The sequence below is a fragment of the Rhyacophila brunnea genome, unplaced genomic scaffold (assembly GCF_057557595.1).
Source record: "Rhyacophila brunnea isolate RB1 unplaced genomic scaffold, BYU_Rbru_1.0 scaffold_4, whole genome shotgun sequence".
Lineage (NCBI taxonomy): Eukaryota > Metazoa > Arthropoda > Insecta > Trichoptera > Rhyacophilidae > Rhyacophila > Rhyacophila brunnea.
The window spans coordinates 16,462,138-16,488,127 of record NW_028233068.1 but is presented as its reverse complement, the minus strand read 5'-3'; the positions used below and the strand labels follow the sequence as shown (position 1 = coordinate 16,488,127).

At 35.2% G+C, this 25,990-nt stretch overlaps 1 protein-coding gene across 3 annotated transcripts in view; it reads right to left on the bottom strand.

Annotated features, from left to right (window-relative positions):
* Positions 1-21,707, bottom strand: part of BRWD3 (bromodomain and WD repeat-containing protein) — a 46,404-nt gene extending 24,697 nt beyond the window's left edge. For 2 of the 3 annotated variants that reach the window (XM_085954559.1, XM_085954560.1), the window contains exons 1-20: positions 21,500-21,707; positions 21,358-21,416; positions 21,253-21,282; positions 21,022-21,081; positions 18,688-18,832; positions 15,366-15,520; positions 14,135-14,327; positions 13,902-14,040; positions 13,284-13,443; positions 13,047-13,201; positions 12,834-12,939; positions 9,529-9,678; positions 9,282-9,440; positions 8,220-8,436; positions 6,433-6,542; positions 4,469-4,623; positions 3,829-4,018; positions 3,554-3,669; positions 3,241-3,339; positions 535-775 (exon numbers count right to left, since the gene is read on the bottom strand). In XM_085954559.1, the coding sequence (XP_085810685.1) occupies positions 535-775; positions 3,241-3,339; positions 3,554-3,669; positions 3,829-4,018; positions 4,469-4,623; positions 6,433-6,542; positions 8,220-8,436; positions 9,282-9,440; positions 9,529-9,678; positions 12,834-12,939; positions 13,047-13,201; positions 13,284-13,443; positions 13,902-14,040; positions 14,135-14,327; positions 15,366-15,520; positions 18,688-18,832; positions 21,022-21,081; positions 21,253-21,282; positions 21,358-21,416; positions 21,500-21,542 (2,682 nt within the window). In that variant the 5' untranslated portion in view covers positions 21,543-21,707. The remainder of the gene's footprint in view (positions 1-534; positions 776-3,240; positions 3,340-3,553; positions 3,670-3,828; positions 4,019-4,468; positions 4,624-6,432; positions 6,543-8,219; positions 8,437-9,281; positions 9,441-9,528; positions 9,679-12,833; positions 12,940-13,046; positions 13,202-13,283; positions 13,444-13,901; positions 14,041-14,134; positions 14,328-15,365; positions 15,521-18,687; positions 18,833-21,021; positions 21,082-21,252; positions 21,283-21,357; positions 21,417-21,499) is intronic. The other variant, XM_085954562.1, reaches the window with a different exon arrangement.
* Between the last annotated feature and the right edge of the window lie 4,283 nt (positions 21,708-25,990).

The window sequence follows — 25,990 nt, the reverse complement described above, 5'->3', positions numbered from 1 at the left end:
AAGTTAAGACATATATGCCGGACCAACGGGCTACAGTTACAGCTACACTGAACAGCACTATCATAAATATGTACCCACAAACTAATCAACACATTAATTATATAGTCCAAAAGATAAGGAAACTGCCCAGGCAGCCGAGGTCCACCCCGGTGACAGAACGAAGAAGGATCTAGAGTCCATAACAAGATTGTTTTTTTAAAGCAATCTGCATACCGCCCTTATTGGACAGGTGTTAAATGTCCGTTTATGAAGATATGGGTCACGGGTTCGAATCCCAGGTCTGGCAAACTTATACGTATGTTGTTTTTTAGTATGTGTTTGATCCCAGAAAATGAACCCATAGTTTGAGCAACTGGCCAACATCTATTTCCCATTTTAAAAATCTGTTAAGAATCCTCTTTGTGAGGCGCCCATGATTGACATCAGATTATAGAAACAATGGAGAGAAAGGAAGGAGAACCATCATCAGTGTATACGACACATTCAAAGTCGAAAAAAGATGAAAATTAAATAAAGAATTGTCAGCATAAGCACCTGTTTGAAGTAGACACACTCGTCTCCCATCTGTGGATGATAGGGAGCTTTCCTAGGTTGGACTGCGCAAAGCCATTCGGAAGGGCGGTACGCTTCAGGAATATCGGCCGTCACCGGTTTGCTGGACACGGAAGGACCGGCTTCCGCTTCGATGTTTTCCGCCATCGGTTGAGGTTGTGATTCTGTCTTTTTGGTGGGAGACGACGACGCAGTGGTGGTGGGGCGGGTGTGAGGACTGTACCTGTATAATAAGATACGCACCAAATTAATAAACAAACAATAGTTTTATAAATTATGTACTCTATGGGTATAGATAATATTCTTTTTGAAGTTATACTTCTTTTGGGACTTTTGGTAGAGAGTGAAATTGAAAGCTGCGCGCGCACACCGTTACGAAAGTGCGCAACAGTATGAAGTTAGCCACGTGATCGGGGTATGCCCAACGCGCATAACTAAGATATATTTATTACACGTTTCTGTTAGGTACTTACCTACAATTTCTATTTAATTCTCACTAAATAAATATGTTCATTAAACATATAAAATAAATTTCATTAATGTTCTACAACCATTATCATTTATTGTTTCTGAGAAAGTAATTAATTCATTTCTAAAATGGTTTAAAAACATCACGGAAAAATTATCTGCTAAGCTTTATTCGATTTTGATTTTTGGCGCCAACTGCCATCATGTCATAGTTTCGTATTTTTTATAATATAAAAAATACTAAACTGTTTGTCAGAAGCATTTCTGTCTTTATGTAGATAACATAAAAAATAGACAAATAAAAGTGAGTGGTCTTAAGACGATACTTCAGTGAAACGGCAAATAATTTTCAACTATAGGTGTGACGAAATTTTGGACTCGCTGGCAATCGGAGAGCGAACGTCGATGTGTGAATACGTCAATTTGTTTCGTGATGGTGACGGGGGTATTAATTCTTAAATCGTGTAAAGATGACTAAAAACGTTACCCATTTACTTGAAAAAGAAAACATGTCAATGAATATATTATTATTGTTACTAATAGAACAATAAACAGAACATTAAACGGACGCATGTTGGATTTATATGACGAATTATATTTCGTTCGGTATGTGTCATTTGCACCCGCGACCCGCAATCCGCGCATCGCCTAGCCACGATCTTTTTAGACCATGACTCAACTGAGTACAGCCTTAAAAAATCAGTCTTATTTTTACGACTCTACCCTCATAAATAAGTAAGTTAATGATGTTTTAAAAAGGTCTGTCATTGACTCATTTCATTCTACTTGCATACATAATATAATATATTATATTTTATGACTTGGGTCAGGGCCGTATTAAGCAATTACTATTGGAATAATCTTATTTATTTTATTTCTCACTGTATAAATAAATACCTACAGAAAAAATTGAATGTTGCTTTCGGAAAATAGAATAAAGTGTAAATTAACGACAATCAAGTTAAATAAGAACATAAATGGTGCAAATGATTACAAATAAGAAAGAATTAAGTACCTTATATTTAATTTTCATGGGTTTAAATAAAATATTTTTAGAAAAACTACATAATCTAAATAATTTTCACCGTCACGAATATTTTAAAACATAAATGGAAAATATACATATTGCGGCGAATTTCGAAATGGTACTGAAAAATAATGGTAAGCCGAAAAAATTATGGAACCATAAAACAATAGAAAATATACAATTCAAATATTTGCACCTGTCCACTACTCAGGTTAACTGATTTTTCCGTATTTGTGGTCAAAACCATAGTATTTGTTGGAAGAACATAATCATTACCTAATTTTATATTTCACTTTTATAACTTTTTAAAGTATTTCTCCATGCTCACGAAAAGTTGTAATTACAATTTTTAATGATCAGTTGCATGTTTCATTATATAATAAACGATCACATATTACTTTGAGGCATTTGTACATGTTATCTAAAAATAAAATGGAAAAAAACGAAGTATAAAACAAATAAGTTCACACAATACCCTAAATTCAGCCCATCATACTTCAGCCCAACATACCATTTGAGGAGGGCAGGCGGGTGCTTATATTGCTAAGCAATAAATAATCTACCATGTGTCAAAAAAGCTGGAGTTCTGAAATGTAGCAGACACAGAACAGATAATAAATAGAATACCGATAGGCTATATTCATTACGCCGCATGTTGATGCCGGGTTTTGAATGTGTGAGTGTCCTACGAAAAATGAAGCACGCATTATGCACATGCAATAGTGTGTGTAATACACCAACATTAAACGAGCGTAAATGCATAAACCGAGAGCAGTTTTTCAGTATTCGACGTAAAACGTATTCTTGAAACGTGTGTAGGTTTAACCCGGATTCTTCCTTACTCGAGTCGGTTACCTGCTATCGCCTTACCCGTTATGTATTTCAGTTCCCATTATTTCTGAGTTCCCTGGTAGCAGACTTTTTCCAATAATAAATATGATTTTTTCAATTTATGGAATGTTGCATTGTTGTCTGGGTCAAAAACCATTTCGTATTACGTATTTCGAATTATCAGTATGGTTTTATATGAAAATAATGTTCAGGGGACTTTTTTTCGTGATATTTTCGAATTATGACGAATTTCGATTTAACGGGGTTCTTATAAACGGGGTTTTACTGTAGTTTAGAAATCCGAAGAATAAAACCTAGTAAATTTAATGCTTTATTGATAAATTATATAGTATGGTACATGCCTCTTTCTGGCCACCGGTTTCCTTTTGGATCTCTTGGGAGGCTGCAGTGGGACTCCGGGATGTTCTGCCACCCAATCCGAATAGTCTGATGAGCTGGAACTGAAAACATATAAAATAGTGATGATATCAATTATTAAGAGAAGGAAACATGAGTGTAGACATATCTAAATCATTGGTAGTATGTAAAGGGAAATAACTATTTCATATTCTATTATTGTTTAACAACCGACAAAGGCCAACCTAGATGTACTGTGATATGCGGATGTTTGAATAACTCCCTTGGGTCAACACTACAATATATCATAAAGCATACCTGGAGTCATTGTTGTCATCGGACTGGTCAGTCGAGACGGATTGATAGCCGCTGTAGTCACTGCCTGATACTTTCACTGTGGAATCTGACTCTGAATGATGTGATTCCGGGGGTTCCTAACAACAAATTCATTTTATATTTCGTGCTGGTGAATAAACAATCGATATACTTGTATGTGAGAATATCTCACACTTAAGTTGGGACGATTAATCATCGAAAACCTATGCCATGAAGGATTTGCGAAGAATACGTCATAATAAAGTGAAAAAACTAACCCGGTAGCGGGTGGCAGGCGTGGGTCTGGAGGCCTTCCTGACGGCTTGTCCTCCTCCTTTCCCTCTCCCCTTCCCCCTCGGTCTCTTGGCTCCTCCCCCCGGGTCACCCGAGGCGCAGGTGCTGATCATCTGCGGTCTGCGCCGCATCTCACGGATGTACCAAGCAGTTTCCAGCCGATGCATTTCTTCACTGTTAAAGATAATTTACATTATCAGGATACCAACAATAATAATATTATATCGAAGACTCTAATTTATGATATATACATTTATCCCGTGGAAATAATGAATGAAGGGATGGCTTCATGCAGTTTTCGGGGAACTTTTTGGGTGTTCCAATTACACACTTCAAAGTACATTACAAAAACAATTTCAAGAATTAATACAAGACTTAAACTAAGACACCAGGTTTTGGAAACGTGTTGCTTAATTTTTGATAAAACAATATCAAGCTTTTTTGATGTCAGAGCAATATGGATGCTGTCTTTGGAGTCCAAACGATTTATGTACCTACATCACTGCTACATTACTCGTACATTTTAGCCTTCATTACCCCCAAAATTGTCATGTTTACCAAACTTGGGGTAATTTACCCTCACTCCCCAGAAATAGATAAGTGTAATTAGGAGATGGTACTGACATACGCAGCCTAGTTGTGGCGCAGGCGGCGGGGTGCAGTGGTGCCACCATAGCCCGCCGACTCCTCACCAGCTGTTCACCACGCTGCCACTCGCCAGCGCTGTGCCGCACCCCCTCGCCCCTCATCAGCCGAAAGTCCACTTCGCCCTGCCCATTCTGCGCACACGCACAGAAAAATCATATCAAGAATACTTTCACATTGGCATTAATATCTAATATCTCACTTCCCGGAAAGTTGGCGTAGAAATGCCGTATAATGAATCATTTGTTTCCATATGAATCCATAAAATTTACATAGGATCTGGTCAAAGTTATAGTCAGAAGTTTGTAGTTGAAAATGCAATACGTTTATCATCGAGATCAATTTGAAGTAGGATGTTTATTCCAAGTAGTCTGAGTAGCTCTTGTCATGTGGCATTTGCCAAATTTAATGATGCCATGTTTATCATGAGTATGACTTTTTATTGTTCTGCATCTTGTCGAAATATTTTTATCACCAATTCTTTATTTACAAACTTTGAACGCATATATTACATTCTGGTTGGTGCTGGCACAATATTTTTGCCAAAAATTTGCCTATTTTTTTTGGCCGCATAGTTTGACACGTTTTATGGGACCAAAATACGCTTACAAAATGTTAGTTGTGTAATGATTAGGTATTTAAAAAAAACGGTATAAAACATAATTAAAAATAATAAATTTTGTTTTCAATATGCAAAAAAATTGTCTTATAGATGGCACAGAATGCCATGTAATGTTACCAAAGTCGCTATTATTACCCGAGTTTTATACGCGTACACATTTATTCGAGAATACATAATCGAAAAACTACTTATATAACATTATATTATAAAATTTTGGTTTTGCACATGATGTGTAACTGCATATAAATTAGTCTGAGTGAATAAAAGATTATACGAGTCATCATTGATAATTAGATTGAAATAATTGATTTTTCGACATATTAATTTTTATACCAGATATTTTTGTGAATCGTATGGATTTAGGCTGACTTTTCTGTTTGACCATCGTCTGGAATTAGTGTAAAAATGTTGTTCCTCTCCCTCGCGGCTGGTCGATTGTTCTTAAGAATAGGAATATTGTCATCATTTTCACTGTCCGGTTTCTCTTCATGACAACTACCAACCACATTCATATAATAGCAAACGCAAGAATCAATAAAATTATCATCTATAGAATCGCCATTTAACAATCAAAAGAGGGTTTAAACGCAATAATTAAACCAATTCATACGTTAATAACAACAATTAGCTAATTGCGGAATAGAAAGAATTAAGAACATAAGGGCTTATACGTTTCAGATGCAAAAAAAAAAACTTTGATTATACAAAAGAAATAAAGGTACTGTTCGGTTAAAGCGGATACAGCGGAAAACGCATTTTGAAAATAGCCGATAAACTGGATTATTTGTTAGTTTAGGTTAGGTTAGGTTAGGTTTAGTTAGGTTAACCTAACAAATAATCCAGTTTATCGGCTATTTTCAAAATTTATACTATTTTCGAACAGTACCGAAATAAATTCAAAAATCACACTTTTAATTACAATTAATTAATATGGAACTTTAATTTTAGGAATATAAATTAGTATCAAAAACAATATCGTGTCTGTTCTGGCAGAACACACTAACTGGAGAATACTAGTTTTGAGTAAATTGACTTTGAAGTTGTTAAAATGTTTGAAATAATGGTCAATCATGTGAGTTTATTAAGTAATCGTAAAAAGGATGACTTTAAAATAAAGACTTTAAGAAGGTTTCCAGACGGTAAAGTTTGAAATAAGGAACATTTTGGTACTAACTCAATATGTCATTTTTTCGAATTAGTGTTTTCTGCCAGAACAGTGACGATATATTATGTATTGAAGTTTTTTTATGAGCCACACTTCCAGCATGGAACATGTTAAAAAGGCTGTAAAATGATCAGCTTTGCTGAGATAAAATGTCACCTCAAAGAGATTAGCATCGGCGTTTCCGTTGAGAAAACCGATCTGACGCATAGCCAGCGCTTCAATCATGTAGTCAATGTGAGATCTTAGTGCCACGTCTTCTAGCATAACTGTTGACAAAAAATAAATCGTATATTAATTTGTATGTTTTTTTAACTCAACATATGCGGAACACCCGATACGTTCACGTGGTAGACCTCCGGCCTCAACGGTGAGTAACAACGTGTTGTCAATCCTGAGAGTCATAGTTAATATATTGTGAAACAAGTAATTTTATACAAATTTATGGTTTATGTAAAAAAAACTTCAACATTTTCTTTGCTATTGCAGGACATGTAGTTGAGAGATCACTCAAATTGACAAATATAAAACCCTCCCCCATGGAGTGATAGCATGGAAACAGTGTAAAAAATCTCAAACAACTTATATAATGAGTATGTTTGCGTTAAGGTGCCTTTTCACACTTTATTGTTGTGCTATGTGGTTAACTGCAGACGGAAGTTACGAGGGTAGTCCCAGAAGTACCCCACCTGACGTATAGATGGCAGATAATGACTATGCTAGAAAGTACCAACCTTATAAAGCTTAAGTTTAAATTTCGACGAAGCTATGTTGTTCAGTATTTGTTTGACAGCCATCAATAGTAAACGCTCTCAGTGAATTTGTAAACATGGAAAAAATTGGTCATCGTTATGCGATACAATACTTTCTTTTGAAAGGCTTCAGTCTAACCAATATCAAATCGGAGCTCTGGGTAAACAGTAAAATATTGGGTGGCAGAGTTTAAACGAGGCCGTACGAGCTGCCAAGACAAAAATCGCAGCGGTTGACCAAATGAGGTGACCACGCCAGAAATGGTGAAGAAAATCCACAAAATGGTATTGGATGACTGTCGACTGAAAGTGCGCGAGCTATCAGACATGGTAGGCATTTAAAAAGTGCTGTACATCGCTTATATGGCGCAAGACGGGTGCCGCGATTACTCACAATGGAACAAAAACAGCGTCGTGAGGATGTTTCAATCGAGTGTTTGGCGAAGTTTCACAGCAATAAAGCAGAATTTTTGTGTCAATTCATAACCATGGATGAAACATAGAAACTAAGACGAAGGAACAGTCAAAACAATGGACTGAAAGGGGAGAATCGGCTAAAAAGAAGGCAAAGATAGTTCCATCTGCAGGCAAGGTCATGGCGTCAGTTTTTTGGGATGCGTGTGGGGTAATTTTCATTGATTATCTTCAGAAAGGAAAACAATCAACAATGCGAACTTATTGCAGCATTTATAGTGATGAAATCAAGAAAAAACGGCCGCATTTGGCGAAAGAGAAAGTTTTGTTTCATCAAGACAATGCACGAGTTCACAAATCCGTTATCGCGATGGCCAAAATCAATGAGTTAAAGTTCGAATTCCTTCCTCACGCAACCTATTCGCCAGATTTAGCCCCTTTGTATTATTTTGTTTCCAAGCTTGAAAAAATGGCTCGGTGGTAAAAGATTTGCCAACAATGAAGAGGTGGACTCTGCGGTTGATGGCTATTTTGAGGAGCTCGACGATTCTCACTATAAACAGGGTATCGAAGCTATTGAACAACGCTCGGAAAAGTGTATCGAACTAAAAGGAGCCTACGTAGAGAAATAACGATATTTTTTCCCAAATTTTTTGTGTTTTCTTTGTTAGGTTGGGTACTTTTGGGACTACCCTTGTATGAACCATCAAATGAAAATTTATTTGTTATTGAATATTTTATTATTAAACCGTCATAAGAAAAAACCTAACACCTGATTACCTGTGCCCGTATCAGGTACTAGTTGATCGAGGGCGGCGTGCTCCCTGCCAGGCACGAGCCTCTGCAGCTTGGGCGGATGGGGGCTTCCCTCCACGTCCACCAGGAAGGGCGGCGGCATCAGGTGTGGAGGCACACCCGTTTGCTCGTCGCACACTCCACCCTGCGCGTCACGCATCAATGGCCGGTAGTCCGTGTGAAAGAACAGCTCGCGAGGCAGCTGCATTAATTCAATCAATGTTACAATCTCTCTTATTTTTACTTAATAATAATTACTGTGGAAACATTTTGATTTCACTGTGCTGCTATCATCAAGATATTGTAGACCCCAGGAATTGTATCTTCTACAACTGCTGCCATTCCTAAGCATCCCATAGATATGATGGAGAAGATAAGTTCTTGGTTTGTTAATGTTTCATTTTGAAGAGAAAAGAAATTACTAATTTATATATATTTAAAAAATGTTTTTTTTTTATAAAAAAGTTTTACAAATAAATATATAAGTACTTACTTATATATAATATTAAAAAATAAGACGACATAGCCTTGTGTTTTTTCTTCAGTTTTTCATATTATATTTACTGATCTATGTGCAAACGGAAATGACAAAATTCATGCATAAATGACAAATCGCATTGTATAAAAAATAGCAGCCAAATCATTTTCAAGAATAGTCATTGCGTTTAATGTGAATATACAATTGCATAGGTCGGTCCTCAAGATCGGGAAATAAAAAATAAAAATATTCAATCAATAAACCTTATGAAATTAATTATCGGCAGTCATTCAAATATAATAACTGCTTGTTATTTTGTCTCAAACATAATCTCTAAAAATGGAAAACCGTTCAGTGATGGAGAATATAATATGAAAGAAGAGTGGTTTAAATGCTTCCACAATCTCTTTGAGAATTTTGAAAAAATATTCAATAAATAAAAGAAGAAAATTTTTAGAAAACTATTTTTTTCACCATGAAAAATTGCTTGGCACGTCACAGTCGAAAAATATTAAAAATCTACACATCTCATTGTATAATATGTAGTAAGATTATTAGTAGTAATGCACCTTCTGTAGTAGAGGATGTCCTTTTCCCAGCCCCATTATAAGGATGTGTCCATGAGAGTCAGTGGCGGCCACCTTGGAGCCATCGGGTGACCATTTTGCATCAAACACAGCGCCGTGACCCTGCCCATCTATGTGGTTTAGGAACGAACCAAGGGACACCTGATAACAGAAGAAAAAATATTTTTGGAAACAAAAAAAACACTGGTGCAATGTGACGTTGCCATACGTTTTGGATGAATATATCTACCCCTTTTAAAATATCCCATATGAACAGTTGTCCGTCATGGCCGGCCGATAGCAAGATGGCGGGATGAGCAGGATGCGTTTCCAGCACGTAGATTTCATCCGTATGACCGCGTAACACGCGAACTAACTTTGCTGTATGACTGCACCAGATCTGTAAATTGTAAATTGTAATGAAACCTTTCATACTACACTTGAATATAATTTGCATACTGTTAAATAATACTGTTGACAAATTTCAGGGCTATTTACAATGTTGTGTGAAAAATATCCAGAACATTTTAACTTTAAAGCAAGTTAAGTACATATTCCATATGATATAATATCATATTATGTGTCGCTAAATTTCAAAACCCGCTATAACACTTTTTTGAAATAATTAAGATATATAATATACTAGCTGATCCGGCAAACGTTGTTCTGCCATATAAATTATTTCTAGTGAATATTTTGGTTGTTAAATAAAAAAATAACGAATGTTTCGTAAGTGTGTGGGGATGGGATCTATGACAGAAAGAGAAATAGAGCGCTGTAGACGATGACCGCCGATAAAAACAAAAAAACATCAACCATTCATTTTCTCAATTCAAAATGAGTAATGATGTTCATAATGAATGAATTACCTGTGACAGGATCTCGTTGTTTAATGTTTATGCAATATCCGGCTTGTCCCTTCCAGAAAATTAGCGGATATTGGAGAGCGTCGTATGAACGGTGTGTCAGCGATGAACTCCAGATTATTGTTTCTTCTTTGAATCACGATTTCTCGCGTCGATGTGCGGTCGCCAACCATGATTCCAGCAATGTCGTCAACAACATTCGCATTGAATCGACGCACGTGCTCTCCAGCTGGTGTTTTATCAGGATTGATGACAATAGCGTGATTGTCACTTTGCAATTCGTGCATGTGTGCTTTGAAGAATTTCAATAATTCATTGTGCTCATTCAACAGGGCGTGTAGTTCGCCAACGATGCGCCTGGCATTAGGCGAATTGAGGCTATTGTAGCCACAACGTGCATCCACATGATTGATGTCCTCACCGCCCATGAAGTAGATTTGTAAAAATTTATGTGGTTCGTTTGGCATTGGCAGCAATGAGCCTACTTTGTGGTATACGTGGCCGTTGATTTTGAACGTAGAATGGAATTGTTGACCATTTGCCGCAATATTGTGAACTATTTCTGTTGCTCCGAACGAAGTCATTTGGAAGCATGGATTGAAAGTGCGAATGGACTTCAGGAACAGGTTTGAATCTGGAACCGTGCCGATGAGCAAGCCGTTCAATGGTTCTGGTGGTATCTCAATTTCTGGTAGTTGCACTTTTCCTGATGCGCAACACATCCCGGCTGACTCATGTTTGAATTTGAGCGCATGACGATGGGGACATTCTTTGTCCATAGCACCAATCAGCACTTTCGGATGAGCGGAATATTCAATATCTGGCTCGTACTTGAATGCGTAACGAAGGAACGAAGCGGATGTAAATGTTCGATGTACTTGTTGGCGTTGTCGCTCATTTGTCTGCGTGTGTTAACTACGAACCGGCGCGCTTGGCTCCGTTCCAATTGTCGTTGTTGATTTCGTTCAGCTCATGCCTCTTGTGATTGGGGTGCACGCAATTGCGACATGCTTACACGCACGTTTTTGTTATCTTGTTGGATTTGTTCATCTGTTCTTTCTGCTCTACTATTTCGCATGTTTGTTGCTTTACACTTTTTGTTTGTTTGTTTGTAATACACGCACATAAAAATAGATAAATTAAAATAAATCGTACAAAATTTTGCACGCACTGCGTTGTGATATGCCGAATGAAATGTCAAAATGACGCGACGCTTCTCTTGAATTCTTCTCGGACGTAGTACCATCTGTCATTCAACAACATACATAATTTCGTTCTGTTTGAAATACGAACGACGATTAAATTTGTTCATACAAAAATAATAAAATCGCGATTAAAAAATGGGAGGGTGGGGGTAGGAGGGTGAAAATTTGGGGTTATAGGTATTTTTTATGCCAAATAATTAAAAAAATACAAAAAAATAAATTGTCAAAAAAATAAAAGAAAATTTTTCTGGATAGAGATACCCTAATCACCTAGCGGTATGAAATATACTTGTTGACCTATTCTCATACCTAACAAATATATATAAAAAAAATCATAAAAATCGGTCGAGCCATTTCGGAGGAGTTCGACCACAAACATCGTGACACGAGATTTTTATATATATAGAGATTATATCAATGGATTCGTTATTAAAATCTCTACATGAAAATTTTATCGCCTCTTTCAAAATACTCTCATTTATGAAACAAAATCAATTCAGTGGTAAATTTTTGACCCTTCTCTTATTTGATATTACACTATTGGTTCATTGTCGTCCAAACGGTGCACATGACCCGACAAGTGAATTATTTAAATTATGATTGATTGAACTGCGCTGCAATAATCGTACAGATCATGGGCCTCGACATTTTATATTCTTCCCCTCCATTTCTTATGGTTTCTGATTGGTTCATAGATAGCAGAGAATTCATTTCCCAGAATCCGAGGTGAAGGTGAGCACAGGTCTTACAAAGATCTTGTAAAAAAACGTGGTTCAAATTCGGTGATAGTAGGCTGTACCTACTTAAAATGTTTTAATACAGTGGTTTAATCAACTTTTTCATGTTACATCACCCATGCAACTTTATTAACTCATTCGCTGCTGACTAGATATTGATTTTTTAATTACCACCTTTAACTCATTCGCTTCCGACTAGATAATGACTTTTTAATTACCACCTTTAAAATGCACGTTAATTACAATCGATCGGCCGCCTGGTCATTACGCGCCAGGTGCGTCTTCAGCGTCCATAGTATTAAAATGCACATTAAATACATCGATCGGCCGCCTGGTCATTACACGCCGGGTGCGTCTTCAGCGTCCAAGGTATTAATAAACTAAACGGTTACATTTGTTTCTCTCACGGTCGCAACTTTATTATGTGACAAAGCGAGAAAAATACTACATATTATATGCACGCATCCACTTATGAGAATTTCTGGCATGTGGCATATAATGCCAAAACAAATGCGGGACAACAAAATATTATTAAAAAATCGATCGCAATATAACGTACAATATTCGCACTCGCCAAGGGTCACAATGAATGAGAATGAAATAACTGTTTTATATTGGTAAACAAAAGAATTAAGGTAGATGAAAAAATTAATTATATTATACAGAAAATTTTTTTTTAACCTAATGTTAACATATACAACCATAATATATGACCTGAATTTCTAATAATTATATAAAATAGTATACCTTTAATGTACAATCATTGACAGCCGTTATGATGTAACTATCGGTACAGTCCCATCCGACCATCGTCACCTTAGTCTTTTTGTTCTCATCATATTCCACAGGTTCCCTATAATTTATATAAAACTATATTAAATACTTCCATAAATGTAATGACACAGCGGCGAAAATTATTAATATTGAACAATCAAGTGGCAATGTAGGGAATCATCTCACCCGCCAAGCGTATCGGTCATGTTGAGCTTGGAATGTCTCCACTGGGTGGCGTGCAGCTGCCACAGAATGGCCGTGCCGTCTTTAGAGCCTGATACAAATCTCAGACCGGAGTGTGCCCATTGCAGTGAGTCGACCGCTTCGCTGTGAGCGGCAGTCTGCAATCCAAATCAAAGTAAACTAAGCCAATGGGAGTCGAATCTGCACTCTATGGTTGGAATTTGATGGATGAGTACGCACCTCTAATATTCTGTTCGGTCCGGAGTCGGTCATCATGTAGACTCTCACGTGGTGGTCAGCCGAACCGGCAGCAAGAAAGACGCCGCCTGGCGACCATGCAGCGCAGATCATCTGACAGGCTCCTGGCCGCATCCGTTCCACGTATTGCACCGGCTTCGAGCTGCCCAAACAGAAGACCATTTTTAAAGACATACGTATATCGCTGGAAATCTAATCACACAGAAAATATTGGATCGGTTTTGAATTAGTTTTGTTGTAAACATTAATTAAGCTTCATTATAATGTATTTATTACAAAGTTTTTGTTAATACTACATCTGTTATAGCAGTGTAATAAATAATTATAGAATTGAAATGAAATATAGCAATAATAAACATAGCAAATGAAAACTATGCCATGTTGTGTACAAGAGGCGATGCAGATAGGTTTAACAGTGTACTGTCAATTTCTGACATGACCTTCAATGTTCACTGTTTTGTTTTTTAGAGAGCAATCTTTGGATCATTTTGAGGATGGGTTTATAACCTGCAAATAATAAAGATTTTATTTCAAAATTAGTACAATTAACAAAAACATTGTTTCAAAATCAGGATTGAGAATATGTATAATAATACTCACATGAAGGAAGGTTTTCCGCCATTTGATTGGCTATAAGTCCAAAAAGCGACCGATCCATCGGTCGAGGTCGATACGAGCGTATTCAAGTCACCACTTTTTGATGGACAAAAGTGTACTGATGTAATCATACCATTGTGACCTGGAAAAGATAAAAAAAATCCCATAGGTACAATACGGTGACATTATTTTTTTCTCAAATAAAATAGATTTCATTTTATGTATCCATCGACTACCTTGCAGAACGGCCACTGGAGCAGAAGTCTGCATATCCCAGACGCGCACCTGCCGATCCAGCGAGCCAGCCGCCAGCAGTTTGTTGTCAGTGTCGACCGCCATGTCCGTTATCTCCGCCGAAGCTCCCCGCAGGGTTCCCAATAGCCGTCCATCTATAGCACTCCATACTTTCACCAGGAGATCATCAGCACCCTACAGAGACCATAACATTAATAGAGTCTCTTTTCCCAAAATATTTTTTGAAAGAGTAGTCCATTCTTGAAAATATGTTCAGAACGAAAAAGGCATTTGCATAAACAGGGAAGATTTAAGTCACCTACGTTTTGCAGATGATATTCTCTTCTTTTTGAAGAAATTCATATACCTAACCTCCGGACAACAATGCAACAACTTACAGAAGCAAGCCTCGATGAAGGTTTGAAGATAAATGGCTCCAAAGTCAAGGTTATGACAAACTGCTTTATGGACTCAAAAGCAATCTTCATAAATTACATATGCCAAGGATAGCAAATATATGAAGTGAAGGAATTTCTGACAAAATTGTCCAGAAATCAAAGCTGAGATGGAATGCATTTGTATGACTGAATGTGCAATGATTAACCAATGTGTTCTTCTAGTACTAATGTCTTTCGTATGGTTATGGAGTTAAATCATCCATGATTTAACAATGTTACAATTTTTTTGGGATTATATCATTTGCATGACAGGTAGATATTAATGTATGCTGACCATAATGCGAAGAGATCAGAAAATAAATAAATCAAGACCTCCTACGTATAAAGTCGGAACTGCAAAATGGTAACTTTTCAGTAGAGCAATTATTTTAATGTTGCGATTGACATCACAATGTTATTTAAATGCTGGAATCGCAATTTTTTAGTTATGCCTATAAAATATTGATTGAATTTTCGTTTTTTTCCATATCATCGTTTTATTATCTTTATAATGATTTAATAAAAGGCAATTTAGTCAAAATAGCCAAAAACGCAGTTCCGGCCTTTTACATAGGAGGTGTCGAATTGATAATGGTATAAAGTGCTCAGTTATATTTAAGCTAAAATTAATCAGTTTGTGTTCAGGAATACACTACAGTGATAATCATTTTGCCACATTAGATAAATACCTATCCATATACAATTTCACCCCAATTACACAATCATTGACAGGTGCAGTTGGATGTAGTTTCATTTCAACCATTAAAATAAGTAAGGAATGTATAAATTGGCTCACTGTGATAATGTAGCGTCCAGATCTATCGAAGAGCACGCAGTACACCGCACTGAGATGTCCCAAAGTTCTCCTCTGCAGCTGTAGTGAGCCATACACAGATGCAGGCAATGGTCTCCTCGTACCGACTCCATATTCGCGGAGAAACACTCTATCCACTATAACGATAAAAACAATACATTTTACAATGATTAAACTTATTAGAATTCATAATTATTAGCATATATTCTATGGAGTAGTGGTAGTGCCTCTGAAGCCATCACTGGTGGGTTCAAATCCCACATCTAACTATAGTGGCACATGTTGTTTCTTCAATGTACATTTAACTCTTACCAGGAGCCCAATGGATTGGGCAAATGGCCAACAATCATTTGATAAATAGTCCCACTGTGCGTTCCCATATGCTCTGCTTAATTATAAATTATCTTAAATATATCTATGACAATTTGTGTAGTAATTTCATTTTCATTCTTATAATTAATCTCTAAACGAATATTGTAACTCTAAGCCACGAAATGCAGTGTCATCCTCTGCTACGCTTGCAATTGATCTTTCCTTGGATGACAAGTTGGGAATGCTTTACTTTCATCCTTTCACAATGTGGCCTACACAATATAGACTATAGTTTTCTGGTTTCGTTACTACGCAGAACTTCTCAGTTTTTTCCCATTCAATTGAGAAGGTCAACATTTGTAACGCGGTTAGTTCACGGAATTGAGAGGATGTCTATACACCCAAATCTCGAAAGCCTCAACTTTCCGTGACATTTCTCCATACAATAGAAAAGGATTGAGAGAACATAACAGATTATGCACACCTAGGTAAAGTCTCGATTGCTAAGGAGGCACATTCTTGCGATCTCAATTCTAGTTTTTATTTCCCGAGACTGGTCCCATTTTTCATTGGTCTATAAATATTTTTTTTTTTTTCGACCATGTCCGATCCTAATAGGATCATATGGGCCTCCACCTTAGACTATAGATACATCTAGACACTACCCATTGCATTGCTAAATGAAGCTGCGTGCCGTGCGTTTGGTTCGTGGGCGAGCGAACGCATTCGTATACAAATGTTCGAGACCATAGACCATTTCGCTAGTGCTCGCACTAGACGCTCAGAGTTAAAATATATTTTTTTACGTTATATAGTATTTTTAAGCGGTCAAAATGCAACCATTAGGTAAAAATATCCATAATTTAACCCATTGCAGACAGATTTAATTTTTCAGGATCATTTAAAAAGGCACACTGATTACTAAAATTGATATAACTCATGTTATATTCATTCAATTCAAATAAATCTTTTAAATAAACTTTGTGTATAAGTGGAATGAAAAAAACATGTCAAATATAGTTTTTTGGTTTTTTTTAGCCTTTTTTTATACAAAAGGACATGGATAAAAAGTCTATGATAGAAGTAAATAATAAAAGGAAGATAAACTAAAACTGGAGCTAAATATAATACTCTTCAAGATATTTAGAAGATGGAGGGCCATTTTATGTTTAATACTGCCTCAAACACCTCATCTTAGCGAACTGATCATTATTTTGACAAATTTAAATAAAAATAGATTTTATAAATCAAATATTTCTTAAAAAATATATTGGACCGTATATAACTAACATCATAAAATGATAGCTACATATATTATTAAGTAATTTCAAATCAAAATGATTGAAATTTTTTTATTTTCATCATGTCCTGCATCCTGTAACACCGGCGCCAAATTGGCGCCGATAGGCCGCGATGGGTTAAGTTATTTTTAAGAAACACGGTCACTTGATATTAAAATATATAATAATATACAAATAAATTATCACGAACATGTATCAACTTACCTATGAAATGTAATACCATCTTCTTACTTATCAGTACGGCTACCACATTTTAATACAACACACAGAACCATCTTTTCTACTTAATTAACTAAAAATATTTACCACCGACACAGTTTTAACACAAAAAATAGCAATTTTAGCAACACGGTTATCGACGCTTAGTTAAGCAATAAGGTAAGATTTGGCGGCTACATCGTAGCAAACCATCTTCCACATCTGTAAACCTTTTATCTTACTCTAGCGCGTGTCGCAGTGATTATAAGGGTGCCGAATACTTTCTCACTCGCACTTATGCATCGTTTTTGTTCAGGCCTTGGCCTCCACAGAGTAGGTTTGTATTAACAGATTTTGTTTTTACGAGAAATGGATGTCAGCCACTTGCTCAACCTATTAGATCCATACCCTGACTCACACACAAATTGAAAAACAATGTGTACTTGCCAGACCATATGATTGCCTTGATAGTCCAACACTTAAGCCGCGCAACGACCGTAGGATCGTTATAGTCCACTGTTAATAACAAAATTTAGATTGGTGTTCGCTGTCACTATTTTTGATACTCTTAATATTTTTTTTCCTCAGGTTCATTTTGAAACCATAAGAATTGCTGACCTCATTAACCTTTCCTACCATTTTTTGATGTAAATGCTTTCAGCTATCAATATTATGTCATCGGCATACCGTATATTGTTAATAGGTTGACCATTAGCTACAATACCTGCTGATTCACTTTGTAAGGCTTCTTTGAAGATAGATTCCGAGTGCAGGTTAAATAGTAGAGGTGACTGTATATACTCATGTCATATGCCGCAACGAATTTCTATCTCTCCACTGATTTCGTTTTCCATCTAAATATTTGCAGCCTGTTTTCAATATAGTTTAGCTATCAGTTGAATTATTTACACATGAATTTGATCTCAATACTATACGACCATCTATTTGAGATACAACAGCTAAACAGGTAAACTGCGATATGGCCAACTGCATATGTAGAAATTTCCAGACCCAACTTCATACATACACAAATGACCTCACGAACAATATAATTATTATTTTGAGAAATTCGCATACGCACACACCTCTCACAAATAACCGATAGAGTATTTACTACATAATGATACAGATTTGAACTCTTGAATTGAACAATAAATGAAATTAATGTAGTTATAAGTATTTTGATGAATATCTATTTATGCCCGATCTGCAAGGCTCACTTCGGCTTCACTAAAATTAAGTTTTATAATGTGGCCATTATAGTTTGGCACATCTGGCAAATTGCTATGTTTTTGTACGAATCTCACTTCAGTCACGTCACATTTGTCCCAAATTATGATTTTTATGCTTATGTGTACATATGGCAACCCATGACCAATAACTTACTTCTCTTTGGCAAAACGAGCGATATTTTTAACGCCCAAGCCGTTGAGTACCTGTAAAAATACTACTTATTATTCCATAGATATCATATAATACTGTTTAATACTAACAGACATTGCCGGGTCTTTTTGGTATTGGTTTGCAAAATAGACTGTTGCACAGAAGTGATTTTTTGGGTTTGTCCTTTGGCGTTTTCAGCAGAGCAGAGCAGACTGACAACAGATGATCATTCGACACATTCGGATACTGCCTCTCCTGATGACAGAAAACATTAAAATTTTGTTTCAAAATTACCATTGGTCTCAGGTTTGAAAAAAACTAAAAAAATATTTGAATTGTTTTTTAAAATAGAAACAGCATTTTTAACTTCAATTAAGGCGCTTTTCCTTGAAAAGAAATTTTTCATTCGTAATTTAGATTACTATAGAAACTATATTATAGAAACTAAAATGTTTGAAGTGAGTTTTTCTCTAAGATTGTAGGTATTTGTTTGTATTTCTATTATAACTTGATTTACCCGTGTTTTCTAATCCAAATGTAATGTTATGAACTTCTTCTCTGTATACACCTACTATATATGTTTTTTTTTTTTAATAAATAAATACAGTAATGTTTTTTGAGCTTTTTTTCCTAAAAACTATTTTATATCCGAATGGTTTTCTGGGGAACGGTGTCCTTCCAAAAAGATCAGCTGCAGAAAATAATTAATAAGATGCATCATGAATCCGACCCGATTTCCCATGTGCTACGGAACCCTTTAAATACCGAGATGTTTTGCATAATACAGGATGAGGTTCTGCAATTCGTCCATGTGCCAACGGAATTCCCACACGTACCATAGGTTTTGCCACCACTGGTCTAGGACAATTCAACCACACCGGTTGGATGCCAGGACAACTGGACAATCGACATCTAGGCACCATAAAAATTAATGAAATTCACCAAGAAATACATGTATGATAACACTTGAACAGCAAGTAGATAAACAAATATAAAGTATCTACCTATAAGGCTATGTTTTTGGTCATCGCAAAGACTCATATCGATAGTGTGCTTGCCATTCCAATCTTACACTGAACTATTGTGATATTGTGCAATAATATTTATAACATGATCATTGTCATGCTAATTGCACAATATATTTCAATGAATTGTCAATTGGTGCATATTGCGCACACCATTAATGCACGTTGTCAGTATTAATCAAAATTAATATTGCACAATAATGTTTGAAATGATTACTGAGCAACATCGCTGCGGTTTAGTGTGTACACAACCGACATGCGTCTGCAACAGCCAAGAACTTCTCTTTATTATAGGTAGATACTTTATACATACTAGACTTGCTTGTCTACTTACAAGTTCCAAGTCATAACATACGTGAAATTCTTCACACATTTCTGTATGTTATCTGTCGTCCAGTCGGTGTTGTGCGTTTGACATCACCGAAACGTCTATTTACCCTGCATGAAAATATCTGCCTTGCGAAGGTATTGTGCAACATGTCAGGTGGTTCACATATAATGTAAACTATGTGACCACAATCATAGATTTCTGCGAACTGCAGAGAGCCTCTTATCATTTCATTGCACCCCGGGATGTGTCCAATTAAGACCGGCCATTGGTAGGAAGCAGGATGGGTGGTCAGGATACGCCTCTTTTTGAAATTCAGTTATGGGGCGCAAATAAACTTCCCCTGACGCTACGAAACCAACCGCAGTCACTTTTCAATTACTTCTGAAATCATCGATTTTTCACAATACATGTAACTGATGTAGATATTGTTAATTAACTATTTTCACTGTAGGGAAATAGGTATAACACTTTTAACAAAAGAGAAGATAAGATTCTCCACTGCAATAGTGAATTATATTTTAACTATGATGTAGCAATACCTTGTATGAGTATGAATATAATGAACAATGTTTCAGCAATAATATAAAAAAAATATTGAAGATTGTTATTTTCGTGTTAATAATATCGAATGTAAACTCATCAATGATGTAAATATTCTAATATTATTAATAATTAATAATATAATTATTGAAGAAACTCCATTATAATTTATTACAAGGAAAATATAAGATTCGCGGTATTGCTATTGAACTTAAGGTAGGTCAATATGGAACAAGTGAGATGCACGACGGCGTCTACCAACGAGTGTGAGCGTGACAGCAACATTTTTCGATCACGTAATTTGGTATGACACCGCCGTAATTGGATATTGATCAATTAATCCACAATCGAATAGGGGAAACTTTTTTTGAATATAATTAAAAACAAACATAACTAAATTGTGCAAGACGGTGAGACGAAAAAAAAAACTTGTTACAAAATGTTGGTTATAATGTAGAATTTTTCCGTGGTTTCACACAGAAAACAACTATAAACAAATCAAAACACATAAAAATGACACAAATAAGGGATGAAATTAATATAATTACCAAATCTTCGAAAGTTTGGTCGTGTATGTTTCCCTCCCAGTCCACACGACGTGGAAGGATCTGTAATCGTGAAAATGAGAATATTAATGTTAGAATTTTGTACGAAAGAACAGATAAGGGGTTAGGCACCCGATTACTGATATTTTGACAGCTGCACCACGTGCAAAAACAACCACATCTACGTATAAATAAGCGTAAAATTGACATCAACAAAATGTGTTCAGGACTTACCTTACATTTTTCCAATTCACGCCTTAAAACCTGCAAATAAACGTGAAAGTTAGTCGTCCATCGCATTGAAATATGTCAAGAGGAGTATTATTAAACGATATTTACCTCTGATGTATTTTGTAAGGGCCCGGTAGACAAGAATTTTGCAACTAAAAAGTAGAGTTCTGAAACGGGAGAGAGGCCATTAGTTCGAATGATCAAAATTTTGTCATAGTTTCATTTCGGTATTTTTAGTATTCTATGATACCTGGGGCTACCAAAGGCTCCTCGATCGATTCCTCAGAATCCATATTCACTGTTGGATAAAGCTTAAACAATATATTACGTCACACTTGATCATAATTTCTGAAAAACACGAACTAGGAATAACATTTTGTTGATAATTCGTTTCTCAGCAGAAATAGCATCTGTAATTACCCAAGATGTCTGCCTACAATGGTAAAGCAGAATTCTGTAATTTGAAAATGTTTGTATTTATGCAAAATAGATGGCAGCAATCCAGACATATCTTTGTTTTATTATGGCAACACCGACAAGTAGCTAGTCGAATAAAATTATTTATTTATTCGTGAATCATAATTAAATTTCATTTATAATATTTCCCATGAACGTATTGGCATAATGTGTACCTATAGTCAAATTTTTTACCGTTATAAATATTTCTAAAAATACGTGCGTAAGCCTAATAAAGAATAACAAGATTTTTTGTGACCGAGCGTACTAACTAAATTATTTTATTTTACTATATACGAATTAATGAGTTATTCAAAATGAATGCTAGCTAAATACTAGCTTTCCTAAATCCCTGTATTGATCATCAATGGATCGGGGACATTAGCAATTACGTATGACGTAAAATAATATATTACTAGCTGAGCCAGCTGGCGGTCGCCAGTCTGTCTCGCCAGGTCTTGCAGACGGCTTGGCGGTGTTGGATTTTAATATAATTGTGAAGTATGCATAGATGGCGCCATATTTTTCCCTTCGGGATGAGCTACCACTGACATTTTAATTTTAATACAATATATATGTAAGTATGTGCAGTTAAATATGATAAATAATTATACATCTCAATCATTCGAATATAAAGCATTATATTATGTGATTATCATAAATAGCGATCCAATATAACGTGATATTAATCTCCTTCGGGTCCCATTAAGATAATAGAAGAAGGTTGGCAGTGTAAAAAATCAATTTAAAAATTATTTTGTTTCATTGTCTATAAAAAATAAATGCTTGCAGCCTTAGAATAATATTTAAAAAATCGAAATTTGAATTAAAAATTAACCTTAAACAATATAATTTCCCGGTGAGGGACATTCATATCGAGACAAATGTTGATAAATAATGAAGCAATAGACCTAAACATGTGGAATCAGCTTAAAGAGGCCTTCATCCAGCAGTGGATTGATACAGGTTGATGATGATAATGACGATATTATGAATGAGTAAATATAATATCAGCAATTTTGAAAAATATAGCAATTCATATGACCGACAGAAATTCAAACAACTTAGAGAGGCCTTCATCCACCGGTGGATTGATTCAGGCTCATAATGATAATGGAAATATAAAAAGATATATAAAATAATATCACCGATTTTGATAAATACAGCAATTCAAACGATAGAAAGGAGTAGAATCAGGCATGGGAGGCCTTTATCCAGGAGTAGATGGGTACAGGTCAATGATGATAGGGACGATAGAAATAGGTATAATATAGTAGTAGAATCAGGTTGCGGAACCCTTCATCCAGCAGTGGATTGATCCTGGTTGATGATGATGACGATATGAATATTTAGATAAATCGCGACCCGAGAACAACAGGGTTCTAAGTGAACAACTGCAGCAAAACAGTTATGGGCTGTTGAAGTTTTGAACGCTTGTATTTTGTTAATTGTGAATGTTTTCAATTATTTTTTTGATTGAATATATCAATGATGATACTGCTATGTTGTAACTATCAATAAAACTATGTTAAAACTAGTTTTTAATGGTTAATTTAATATATCATAAATTCAGTTAGAACTTTGTCCACCTGAAACTCAAACAAATCGCCTTTACTACAAGGTTCTAACTGAAATTTGAATGGAAATCCTGGTGATTCAGGACAAATAGTTTCACTTTTCGTGTTAAAATAAATAAAATAATTTTTTTGTTTAATACCATTTTAAAATGAAAATTATGTTGAAAATATAATTTAATAAAAATACACAACTATTGTTGATGCAACAAGCCCAATGTTTATTGTTCAATTACTAAAATACACATAAATACACAACATCAGATACATTTATTGTAATTGTGTATACAAGATTGTTGTTACTAATGGCTGAGGGACATGTTGTGTAAAAATTCTTCTATTAAATTATTCGCCTCAGTTTTAGAATGAACTTCAAGCCAGCAAGAGGTATATCTTTCAGATCCATCTAATGATATTGCATAATTAATATACTTAATCTCCATCGTGTGGGAATTCTCAGGAATAGGGATTTTAGAATACCACATAACCATTTCTTCACCTCATCTACTGAGATTTCAAACATCTCAAACATTTATATCACTTCCAGGAAGACTTTTAAACCTAAAACATTAAATCAATGAATGAAATAGCCTTACAATACTATCAATAGCTAGACATTATTATTAACAAAAGGTTAAAAAATGAAATGTACAATGTTCGTTCGACATTCACATTAGGTATTAAAATAATCAATTGTGTAGGTATTGAAATTAACGGTTTGTGAATATGTAACTGTACGTCGTTTGTAATGAAATTTAAAAAAAAATAACCATAATATAATTAAATCTTACTTACGTTTCATAATATTATTATTCATCTATTAGTGAGTTCACAATTATTTACTGTTGATATCAAATATCACGAAAATAAAATTTGAGGTTATGTATCTCGAAGCTATAGTAGTTTATGTAAATACTCGTAGATTATTGTTAAATACACTGCATGAAGTCTTAATAATAATTTTAAAATACAAAACAACAAGATTTTACTCTTCATATTGCAAATTAAACCATTTTAACAACTTTAAATGTATTCACAACCACGAAATGTCAAAGCACATAGAACTTTGTAGAACGACGGATCTTTTTAGATTATGATAAAACTCTGTAGTACCTCAGATATTTTGTAAAGTGCACATAGAACTCGGTAGTATTGGTGTTTAATGAAAAAATATAAGAAATATTGACCTCATATTGATATAGTATGTAGATAATGTGACTTGGAAGACTGCCTCATTATTACTTTAGTTTGGCCAAAAATCGACACTTAGAACCCTGTAGTTCTCGGGTCGCGAAATGTAATATCACCGATTTTGATAAATACAGAAATTCATATCACAGAAAGGAGTAGAATCAGGCTAAGGAGGTCTTTATTAAACAGTGGATTGGTTCAGGTCGATGATAATGATGATAATGACGATATGAATATGTAGATAAATACAATATCACCGATTTTGATAAATACAGCAATTCATATGACAGAAAGGAGTAGAATCAGGCTAGGGAGGTCTTTATTAAGCTGTGGATTGGTTCAGGTCGATGATTATGATGATGACGATATGAATATGTAGATAAATATAATATCACCGATTTTGATAAATACAGAAATTCATATGACAGAAAGGAGTAGAATCAGTCCAGGGAGGTCTTTATTAAGCAGTGGATTAATCCTGGTTGATGTTGATGATGATATGAATATGCAGATAAATATAATATCACCGATTTTTATAAATACAGGGATTCATATTCAGGTCGATGTGATGATGATGATGATGATGATGACGACATGAATATGTAGATAAATATAATATCACCGATTTTGATAAATACAGAAATTCATATGACAAAAAGGAGTAGAATCAGTCTATGGAGGTCTTTATTAAGCAGAGGATTGATCCTGGTTGATGATTATGATGATGACAATATGAGTAGATTCGGGCTAGGGAGGCCATTATCCAGCAGTAGATTGGTTCAAGTCGATGATGATAAGATGGATAGAAATATGTATAATATCACAAATTCGTTAAACCAATAGTAGTAGAATCAGGTTGCGGAACTCTTCATCCAGCAGTGGATTGATCCTGGTTGATGATGATGATGATTATAATGACGATATGAATATGTAGATAAATAACATTAGAAATTCAATACTGTCAAGAATACAATCAACGTAGAGAGGCCTTCATCCAGCAGTGGATTTATTGAAGCTCGTGATAATAATGGCATTATATATAGATAGGTAGATAATAATATAATATCACTGATTTTGATAAATATAACAATTCATGTGTAAGCAAGGAGTCAAATAAGGCTGAGGAGGCCTTCATCCAGCAGTGGATAGGTCAAGATTGATGATGATAGGGACGATAAAAATAGGTAGATATTATACAATATGACACATTTTGATAACTATAACAATTCGTATTAATTTCTTTCGTTGTTTACAATGGCAACTTTGTTAGTTTAATATGACTATATTGTGATCTATGGAAATTAGTAGCCTAGGTAATTATTCAATACAAAAAGAGTGCGTAACAGCCACAAAGAAGTATTTAAAAAAATCAAATTTGGAATATCATGTTATCTATGAAATGGCGAACAGTGGCAGACGCTGCTGTTAAAAGATAATTTACGTAGTGAATTGTACCAAGATTATTGTTTTCTCACTGGAAAAAAGTGCGCAAATGCCTACATTACGATATTTGAATAAAA